Source organism: Mizuhopecten yessoensis, unplaced genomic scaffold, assembly GCF_002113885.1.
Source record: "Mizuhopecten yessoensis strain PY_sf001 unplaced genomic scaffold, ASM211388v2 scaffold1869, whole genome shotgun sequence".
Taxonomy (NCBI): domain Eukaryota; kingdom Metazoa; phylum Mollusca; class Bivalvia; order Pectinida; family Pectinidae; genus Mizuhopecten; species Mizuhopecten yessoensis.
The window spans coordinates 244,030-255,690 of record NW_018404262.1 but is presented as its reverse complement, the minus strand read 5'-3'; the positions used below and the strand labels follow the sequence as shown (position 1 = coordinate 255,690).

The following is an 11,661-nucleotide window of genomic DNA, read 5'->3' as shown; positions in this document are numbered from 1 at the left end:
AGTTCCGTTTAAGGAAAAACGTAACTGGAGTCTGACACTCAGTTCCGTATAAGACCAATTACTTTATAGAGGCTATGGAGGTCTTAATTTTCGTGTGAAAGGTTGTGGGTTCGATTCCTGTACTGGATTCAGTTATAACCATTACATTTGAACTTTCGTTTTGCGAAGTAGACAGGGAAAGAATTACAAAAAAAACACCATAGACGTTTACTATACGGACCCCGGTCTGGTTCCCAGTTCCGTTTATGTTAAACGGAACTAGGGTCTGGTTCCTAGTTCCGTTTAAGGAAAAACGTAACTGGAGTCTGCCACTAAGTTCCGTATAAGACCAATTACTTTATAGAGGCTATGGTGGTCTTACTTTTCGTGTGAAAGGTTGTGGGTTCGATTCCTGTACTGTATTCAGTTATAACCATCACATTTGAACTTTCGTTTTGCGAAGTAGACAGGGAAAGAATTACAAAATAACATAGACGTTTACTATAGGGACCCCGGTCTGGTCATAGTTCCGTTTATGTTAAACGGAACTGGGGTCTGGTTCCCAGTTCCGTTTAAGGAAAAACGTAACTGGAGTCTGACACTCAGTTCCGTATAAGACCAATTACTTTATAGAGGCTTTGGTGGTCTTACTTTTCGTGTGAAAGGTTGTGGGTTTGGTTCCTGTACTGGATTCAGTTATAACCATCACCTTTGAACTTTCGTTTTGCGAGGTAGACAGGGAAACAATTACGAAAAACATATACGTTTACTATACGGAACTGGGGTCTGGTTCCCAGTTCCGTTTAAGGAAAATCGTGACTGGAGTCTGACACTGATTCCTGTCCTTGTTTCAGATATAACTACGGGACTTTGACCTTCCTTTTTGCGAAGTAGACAGGGAAAGAATTACAAAAAAAACAAACATGGACGTTTACTATACGGACCCCGGTCTGGTTCCCAGTTCCGTTTAAGGAAAATCGTAACTGGAGTCTGACACTGATTCCTGTCCTTGTTTCAGATATAACTACGGGACTTTGACCTTCCGTTTTGCGAAGTAGACAGGGAAAGAATTACAAAAAAAACAAACAGGGACGTTTACTATACGGACCCCGATCTGGTTCCCAGTTCCGTTTATTTTAAACGAAACTAGGGTCTGGTTCCTAGTTCCGTTTATCTTAAACGGAACTAGGAACTAGGAACTAGGAACCAACTTCAGGCTCCCTCAAAACCTGGTATGTTGTTTGACAGCTGAACTTGTCAATGTAAGATCGACAGCAACCTCAAGTGTGCAAAAAGGTGTTTTTTTAAATCTTATATCATTGAAGTCAATTAATATAAAATGAACACATGCGTGTATAAATTACAATTGATAGAACTGGCTTTCCCACAAATTAAACAGCCGATTCGTAGAAATTTGTTGTAAAGTAGCTACGTTTGGCCTGACTTTCAATCTCACCACGTGAGTGCATAGAATACAACTCAAAGTGTACTAAAAACAGTACATGTATTGTAACATGTATTTTTATGTTATGTCGTTTTAATAAAAACGGCCATTTTCAATCATTAATTCTTCCTGTTTTTATATAGACTATTGTACTATTACATAGCTTGCTGCTTGACTGATAGGTGCGAACCATTCAACATAAATATGCATTTCATTCGGGCCTCAAAATCCTCTCGACTTATAACGGTGCCACAGTTCTTCCCTCGCATTATTAATATCCAGTTTTGTTTTTTGTTTCTAGCTGAAAATGAATTGCCTCTTAGTGGTGTTAATGTGTGGGACTGTTTTGGTGTACGGCCAGACTGACGGACAAGGATACGGAAGATCTAAAAGGTCCGGAGGTCACGAGTCAGGAGGCCACGGGTCAGGAGGCCACGGGTCAGGAGGAAAACGGCCAGGAGAAAAAGAATCCAAATGTCAAAACAAAAGTTATGATGAAATTTGGTCTTCAAAGAAATATAAGTACTGCAGCTACGACAGTGTCCTCTCTAATATGTTTTATACAAAAACGGACATCTTGGACAAAACATTTAAGCGGCAAGAAGCCAAAATCAAACAATCGAAAAAATGGACTACAACAAATGACCCAAATGACCTACCCGAACGCCAATTACAGGACTACCTCAGGCGTAAACTCCACCATCAACGATCCGCCGCCGCTAGCTACTGTTGTGAAACGTAAGTTAACTTTTTTATAATACATGATTTCATACACACAATGAATAGGCTCTGTTAGGAGCACTAGAATACACGGATAGGTAGTATAGATGTTTGGGTTTATTTAGTGTTCTGTTTGTAATGGGTCTGTTTTTCAAACAGTCCTTTAATTTACCTGAATACTTCCACACAGAAACCGTAATATCGGACCAAAAACAAATCCTCCAAACAGGGAAGGCGGAGTCAGAAACATGATTAATGTGCCTTCCTCAAGGACACAACCACATCATCCCGCCGGGGATCGAACATTTGGCCTTACGGTCAACAGACTGACGCACAACCATTTGTGTTATGCAAACTCAAGGAGCGTTTTAAAACGCGATCTCATTGAAACGCTATATCCTGGATAAAATAGTATTACATTTATTTCTGACGAGGGACTTTCAAGCGGTTGACCTAAGACACAGCCGAGAGAAAAGAGTAGGTAGGAGAAAAGATGTAGGTCCTAAACGTTGTGCTAAGACCAGCATATCCAGTTCGGTTTCGCGAATAAACCCGAATACATGTATACAGATAGCCACTATTAAGTAACCTACATATTATCTTTCGACTACGACAGAGTTGTGTCACAAAAGTTATTTTTGTTTCTTTCCAGAACCTGGTCGTGCGTCTCCCCCGAAATTGTAGAATACAACGGCAGAGACTACGATGTTTACCAGCCCGACGCGGGGTACCAGCTCGTCTTCCAGGGACAATGTGGGTGAGTATCTTTACTCAAAAAGCACACACAGTAACTACAATGGAGACGGGGGGTTCTTCAGGGAGGCCTATTTTGTCTTCACATGTTTTCTTTAATTGAATACAGCCAGATGTTACTAATTATCACATTTTGTGAATTCTTTAATTGAATACAGAATCTTAAACTCACTAAAGCCCAATGTCTTAAAACAAATATATAACACGATGTCTGTAATGCAAATGATGTTGAATGTAAAATCACATTTTGTGATTTCTTTAATTGAATACAGAATCTCAAACTCACTAAAGCCCAATGTCTTAAAACAAATATATAATACAATGTATGTAATGCAAATGATGCTGAATGTAAATATACTCAGCCAGATGATACTTATTTTCACATTTTGTGATTTGTTTTCGATAGTTAAAACCATCGTTATGCTCCTTATGACGTCACACTTGGTGATATTACTCGTGTTAAACATAAAAACGTTATTTGATAATGTTATGTTGTCCATAAAACCCCGTTTATATGATAGGCTATTGGGGTAACACTCTAATAAAAGTGAAATATATTTCCCCGTAAATAATTCGATTTCAATTAAAAGGATTAATGATGATGCAATTGTATATTACAATCATAATATACGGGTAATATGTTTTAAGTAACATGCTTTTGTGTGGTCGCCATCTGAAGGTAGTCCTAACGGAAAGATTTTATAAAGAGATGTCCCACAATTAATGGCTGCGTGTATCATGTTCATTTAACTCAAGTCAGTTTTTCTTTCAGTTTTTAAAAGAATTGTTCGACACACATGATAAACACTTGTCACGATTTGGGGAACATCTCATTATGTTTGAATCATTTAGTTAAGGACCTAGGTTATAAAATCCGAAATTAGAAAGGTCTGCTGTAAACCCGATATCCTTCCCTTACTTTGAATGTTTGTTGTGTTATAGTGCCGGTTAAACTTGAGTATTTATCTTTTTATTCAGTGCCGTTGGGACTTTACTAGTTTATCTTTTTATTCAGTGCCGTTAAGACTTTACGAGTATATATTTTTATTCAGTGCCGTTAAGACTATACTAGTTTATCTTTTTATTCAGTGCCGTTTAAACTTTACTAGTTAATCTTGTTATCCAGTGCCGTGAAGACTATACTAGTTTATCTTTTTATTCCGGGCCGTTGAGACTTTACTCGTTTATCTTTTTATTCAGTGCCGTTGAGAATTTACTAGTTTATCTTTTTATTCAGTGCCGGTGAGACTTTACTCGTTTATCTTTTTATTCAGTGCCGGTGAGACTCTACTCGTTTATCTTTTTATTCAGTGCCGTAAAGACTATACTAGTTTATCTTTTTATTCAGTGCCGTTGAGACTATACTAGTTTATCTTTTTATTCAGTGCCGTTTAGACTTTACTCGTTTAGCTTTTTATTCAGTGCCGTTGAGACTATACTAGTTTATCTTTTTATTCAGTGCCGTTAAGACTTTACTGGTTTGTCTTTTTATTCAGTGCCGTTGAGACTTTACTCGTTTATCTTTATATTCAGTGCCGTTCAGACTTTACTAGTTAATCTTTTTATTCAGTGCCGTTGAGACTTTACTCGTTTATCTTTTTATTCAGTGTCGTTGAGACTTTACTAGTTAATCTTTTTATTCAGTGCCGTTGAGACTTTACTCGTTTATCTTTTTATTCAGTGCCGTTGAGACTCTACTCGTTTATCTTTTTATTCAGTGCCGTTGGGACTTCACTCGTTTATCTTTTTATTCAGTGCCGTTGAGACTTTACTCGTTTATCTTTTTATTCAGTTCCGGTGAGACTCTACTCGTTTATCTTTTTATTCAGTGCCGTTGAGAATATACTAGTTTATCTTTTTATTCAGTGCAGTTAAGACTATTCTAGTTTATCTTTTTATTCAGTGCCGTTGAGACTATTCTAGTTTATCTTTTTATTCAGTGCCGTTGAGACTATTCTAGTTTATCTTTTTATTCAGTGCCGTTGAGGCTATACTAGTTTATCTTTTTATTCAGTGCCGGTGCGACTCCGTTGAGACTATACTAGTTTATCTTTTTATTCAGTGCCGTTGAGACTATACTAGTTTATCTTTTTATTGAGTGCCGGTGAGACTTTACTAGTTTATCTTTTTATTCAGTGCCGGTGAGACTCTACTCGTTTATCTTTTTATTCAGGGCCGTTGATACTTTACTAGTTTGTCTTTTTATTCAGTGCCGGTGAGACTACTCGTTTATCTTTTTATTCAGTGCCGTTGATACTTTACTAGTTTGTCTTTTTATTCAGTGCCGGTGAGACTCTTCTCGTTTATCTTTTTATTCAGTGCCGTTGAGACTTTACTCGTTTATCTTTTTTTTCAGTGCCGTTGAGACTTTACTCGTTTATCTTTTTTTTCAGTGCCGTTGAGACTTTACTCGTTTATCTTTTTATTCAGCGCCGTTGAGACTTTACTAGTTTATCTTTTTATTCAGTACCGGTGAGACTCTACTCGTTTATCTTTTAGTGCCGTTGAGACTTTACTAGTTTATCTTTTTATTCAGTGCCGGTGAGGCTTTACTCGTTTATCTTTTTATTCAGTGCCGTTGATACTTTACTAGTTTGTCTTTTTATTCAGTGCCGGTGAGACTCTACTCGTTTATCTTTTTATTCAGTGCCGTTGATACTTTACTAGTTTATCTTTTTATTCAGTGCCGGGGAGACTCTACTCGTTTATCTTTTTATTCAGTGCCGTAAAGACTATACTAGTTTATCTTTTTATTCAGTGCCGTTGAGACTTTATTAGTTTATCTTTTTATTCAGTGCCGTTGAGACTATTCTAGTTTATTCAGTGCCGTTGAGACTTTACTCGTTTATCTTTTTATTCAGCGCCGTTGAGACTTTACTAGTTTATCTTTTTATTCAGTGCCGTCGAGACTTTACTAGTTTATCTTTTTATTCAGTGCCGGTGAGGCTTTACTCGTTTATCTTTTTATTCAGTGCCGGTGAGGCTCTACTCGTTTATCTTTTTATTCAGTGCCGTTGAGAATATACTAGTTTATCTTTTTATTCAGTGCAGTTAAGACTATTCTAGTTTATCTTTTTATTCAGTGCCGGTGAGGCTTTACTCGTTTATCTTTTTATTCAGTGCCGTTGAGAATATACTAGTTTATCTTTTTATTCAGTGCAGTTAAGACCATACTAGTTTATCTTTTTATTCAGTGCCGGTGAGGCTTTACTCGTTTATCTTTTTATTCAGTGCCGTTGAGAATATACTAGTTTATCTTTTTATTCAGTGCAGTTAAGACTATTCTAGTTTATCTTTTTATTCAGTGCCGTTGAGGCTATACTAGTTTATCTTTTTATTCAGTGCCGGTGAGACTCTACTCGTTTATCTTTTTATTCAGGGCCGTTGATACTTTACTAGTTTGTCTTTTTATTCAGTGCCGGTGAGACTACTCGTTTATCTTTTTATTCAGTGCCGTTGATACTTTACTAGTTTATCTTTTTATTCAGTGCCGGTGAGGCTTTACTCGTTTATCTTTTTATTCAGTGCCGGTGAGGCTCTACTCGTTTATCTTTTTATTCAGTGCCGTTGATACTTTACTAGTTTGTCTTTTTATTCAGTGCCGGTGAGACTCTACTCGTTTATCTTTTTATTCAGGGCCGTTGATACTTTACTAGTTTGTCTTTTTATTCAGTGCCGGTGAGACTACTCGTTTATCTTTTTATTCAGTGCCGTTGATACTTTACTAGTTTGTCTTTTTATTCAGTGCCGGTGAGACTACTCGTTTATCTTTTTATTCAGTGCCGTTGAGACTATACTAGTTTATCTTTTTATTCAGTGCCGGTGAGACTTTACTAGTTTATCTTTTTATTCAGTGCCGTTGAGACTATTCTAGTTTATCTTTTTATTCAGTGCCGTTGAGACTATACTAGTTTATCTTTTTATTCAGTGCAGTTAAGACTATACTAGTTTATCTTTTTATTCAGTGCCGGTGAGACTTTACTCTGAGACTCTACTCGTTTATTTTTTTATTCAGTGCCGTTGGGACTTTACTCGTTTATCTTTTTATTCAGTACCGGTGAGACTTTACTCGTTTATCTTTTTTATTCAGTGCCGTTGGGACTTCACTCGTTTATCTTTTTATTCAGTACCGGTGAGACTTTACTCGTTTATCTTTTTTATTCAGTGCCGTTGAGAATATACTAGTTTATCTTTTTATCCAGTGCCGGTGAGACTTTACACGTTTGTCTTTTTATTCAGTGCCGTAAAGACTATTCTAGTTTATCTTTTTATTCAGGGCCGTTGAGACTTTTCTCGTTTATCTTTTTATTCAGTACCGGTGAGACTTTACTCGTTTATCTTTTTTATTCAGTGCCGTTGGGACTTCACTCGTTTATCTTTTTATTCAGTGCCGGTTAGATTTTACTAGTTTATCTTTTTATCCAGTGCCGGTGAGACTTTACAAGGTTGTCTTTTTATTCAGTGCCGTTTATACTTTACTAGTTAATCTTTTTATTCAGTGCCGTTGGGACTTCACTCGTTTATCTTTTTATTCAGTGCCGTTGAGACTTTACTCGTTTATCTTTTTATTCAGTGCCGTTTAGATTTTACTAGTTTATCTTTTTATTCAGTGCCGTTTAGACTTTACTAATTTATCTTTTTATTCAGTGCCGTTTAGACTTTACTAGTTTATCTTTTTATTCAGTGCCGGTGAGACTTTACTCGTTTATCTTTTTATTCAGTGCCGTTAAGACTATACTAGTTTATCTTTTTGTTCAGTGCCGGAGCGACCTGCCAGCACGGTCAATGTACAGAGGAGGACAATTACTACACCTGGATCATCATCACCGTGGATGATGCAAACTACGATCCACCTATCCTGTTTGTCCCCGTCACGTTCAACAACTTCTGCTACTGCGCTACAATATAATTTCTACTGCTGTTGTACAGTTGAGCTCTGCTCAAAGCTAAAGATAATTTTTCATGATTTTATGAAGTTATCAACAAGCTGCTATGTGTAGTCTACACAGTGAACGAAGGTCCGAACTAACCAAATCCGTCTCCAGGACACCTTTTTTTCAAACCAAAAATCTATATAGGCTTATAACCCCAAAAGAAAAAGTATTTAGCTAGTCGATGAAGATTATTCCCCAAGAACAGAACATAGGCTTCACGGTAGATAATTGAGACAAGGTGCTAAATCAAATACAATTGGCGGTAGAAGCCATATCGTGGCTGCTTTTAGCAATGATAAACCGTGTATTATTGGACTATAAAAAATAGCACAAAATATTAACCAAGGGATTTAAAACGCATCATGTTTACAGTTCATAGTTTATTATCCCTTTCCCACCCTTCATCCTTCCCAGCGTTTTTGTATGCTGCAATCACCACTGTAAAAATAAAGTTTTAGGAGTGGGAACCCTTTAAAGATTAAAGGGAAGTTCTATATATTTTTTGGTGGCATAAAGTAGAATACAAGTAAACTGACATGACAGTTCTAATTTATAAGTTCTAGATAAGGGCAAAATCGGTCTTTTTCCGAGTTTAACATTTTGGGCAACACCCAAATTAATTGCTGTGTCCCCCCCTGATTAACGTAACACTTTAAAGATGCACTTTGCCCTTCTCAGTGAATATTTTAGAGGGGGTGGGAGCTTATGAAAATGCTAAAGGGGGCAGGGGAGATTTACAGGGGCTCGTGACAGGCCACATACTAGTAAAACAATCCCTTAGTATGCTCCTTTTCCCAAGGTCTGCCATGTTAGATGGATAGAAGCCATATTTATTAGTTTTCAGTTTTGCTACCTAGGTCCTTCAATCCTTCTTAAACCATTTTTAGGTAACTGTTCAATTCATCTGCAACATAGTGGATATGTTTTTATTCTTGTATATTTTCATAATAAACAAGAGGCCTATTGGGCTTGTTTCACCGACTTGTTTGTTTAGTTATCTAAACCCAACAAATAAAATAATACTTGATAAAGACGAAGCTTAAGACAGGAATATTTGTACGACACTGCCTTAAAATATGTGTGGTCAATTGATACCAAAAAAACAACATTTCTCAACTTATCGGAAGACAGGATGGCTATTTTGGATTTCAAATTCCAAATCATGAGCAAGCATTATCTAGATAAAGTTATAACTTGTGGAAGTTAAAAACATGTTGAAATTGACTCTTGAAATTGAAATTGAATTTAGGCAATATCACCAATACCATATACTGCAGTTGTTATGACAGTTATACCATCATATACTGAAGTTATACCATAATATACCGCAGTTGTAAGCGAGAGGTATACCATCATAAACCGCAGTTATAGGCGAGTTGTACAATCATTAACTGCAACTATAGGTGACAGTTATACCATTATAAACTGCAGTTGTAGGTGACAGTTATACCATCATATACTGCAGTTGTAGGTGACAGTTATACCATCATATACCACATCTGTATGTGACAGTTATACCATCATATACTGCAGCTGTATGTGACAGTTAAACCATCATATACCAAATCTGTATGTGACAGTTATACCATTATATACTGCAGCTGTATGAGACAGTTATACCATCATATACTGCAGCTGTATGTGACAGTTATACCATCATATACCACATCTGTATGTGACAGTTATACCATCATATACTGCAGCTGTATGTGACAGTTATACCATCATATACTGCATCTGTATGTGACAGTTATACCATCATATACCACATCTGTATGTGACAGTTATACCATCATATACCACATCTGTATGTGACAGTTATACCATCATATACCACATCTGTATGTGACAGTTATACCATCATATACCACATCTGTATGTGACAGTTATACCATCATATACCACATCTGTATGTGACAGTTATACCATCATATACCACATCTGTATGTGACAGTTATACCATCATATACTGCATCTGTATGTGACAGTTATACCATCATATACCACATCTGTATGTGACAGTTATACCATCATATACCACATCTGTATGTGACAGTTATACCATCATATACTGCAGCTGTATGTGACAGTTATACCATCATATACCACATCTGTATGTGACAGTTATACCATCATATACCACATCTGTATGTGACAGTTATACCATCATATACTGCAGCTGTATGTGACAGTTATACCATCATATACCACATCTGTATGTGACAGTTATACCATCATATACCACATCTGTATGTGACAGTTATACCATCATATACCACATCTGTATGTGACAGTTATACCATCATATACTGCAGCTGTATGTGACAGTTATACCATCATATACCACATCTGTATGTGACAGTTATACCATCATATACCACATCTGTATGTGACAGTTATACCATCATATACTGCAGCTGTATGTGACAGTTATACCATCATATACCACATCTGTATGTGACAGTTATACCATCATATACCACATCTGTATGTGACAGTTATACCATCATATACTGCAGCTGTATGTGACAGTTATACCATCATATACTGCAGCTGTATGTGACAGTTATAACATCATATACCACATCTGTATGTGACAGTTATACAATCATATACTGCAGCTGTATGTGACAGTTATACCATCATATACTGCAGCTGTATGTGACAGTTATACCAGCATATACCACATCTGTATGTGACAGTTATACCATCATATACTGCAGCTGTATGTGACAGTTATTCAATCATGTACTGCAGTTGTAGGCGAGTTTATACCATCATATACTGCAGTTATTGGTCACAGTTATTATTAGTTATATCTGGGCTAGAAGGGGTCTACGGGCTCATAGACCCCATCTGGTTTTTATAGACCCCGAGCCGAAGGCTACTGTGAGGCAGTATCTGTATAAATACGTGGACTCCTTCTGATAGAAGATAGCTGTCCACGGGATGTGCGCTCAGTCAAGGCACAAAGTTCTTTTGAAAGTAGGCTATTTTATCATGTGAATGATTGGCACACCTCGAACGCTTGTGTGTGTCGGACGCCATCTTTGTGTTATGAAGAGAGATTCTAGTTTGAGTTATCTCCCCTTGCACATGCTTTTATAGACCCCGGCAGAGCGGGGTCTATAGAAATATAGACCCGGCAAGATATCCAATCAGAAAGAGTGTTACAAATTAGAAGGGTGACAAATCATCATATACTGCAGTTATATGTCAGTTATGCCATCATATACTGCAGTTGTATGCGGTTTATACCATCATATTATGCAGTTGTAGGCATGTTATGTCATCCTATACTGCAGTTGTAGACAATAGTTTTAACATCATAAACTGTAGCCATAGCCTTAAATTGGGTAATTTGTCAAGATGTGACTTTCTTTGAACATGAACGTAAATCTTGTTTCATTAAAAGTTGGGCCTTAAGGTGGCTCCACACATCGTCATCAGCGTCCATTTTCGTGACGTACTTCCGGAAAAAGTACAGCTCGGACTCAATTATCTTGATCGAAATGTGCATGTACACCGTGTCGTCATTTCCGTATTGCGTATCGGGCATTCGATGTCGTTGTGCAAATTATAGTTACACCTTGGCCGTTTTCGTTTAAACGGTCAAACCGATCGGACCACTGTTGTTCGTTTATTAAATAAGGTCGGACCTAGTAATCTGATGCTGCTTTCAGGCGAGCCGTGAGAAAGCCTTGCAAGGCCTGCATATACATTTGCAGGTCCGCCAGGATTTATACCCGAAATTGTTACATTTATAAACGGTCAAACCGGTTGCTCCGCATACACGAACAGGCCCCTGGTAAACAATAGTACACGTGCGTG

The 11,661-nt window shown here is 37.3% G+C and overlaps 1 protein-coding gene across 1 annotated transcript in view; it reads left to right on the top strand.

Moving 5' to 3' along the window:
* The window catches only part of LOC110441567, a 27,170-nt gene extending 17,890 nt beyond the window's left edge, over positions 1-9,280 (top strand). Inside the window, exons 2-4 of the mRNA XM_021484756.1 lie at positions 1,725-2,161; positions 2,796-2,900; positions 7,655-9,280. Of these exons, the coding sequence (XP_021340431.1) occupies positions 1,731-2,161; positions 2,796-2,900; positions 7,655-7,805 (687 nt within the window). The 5' untranslated portion in view covers positions 1,725-1,730 and the 3' untranslated portion in view covers positions 7,806-9,280. The remainder of the gene's footprint in view (positions 1-1,724; positions 2,162-2,795; positions 2,901-7,654) is intronic.
* Positions 9,281-11,661: the final 2,381 nt, after the last annotated feature.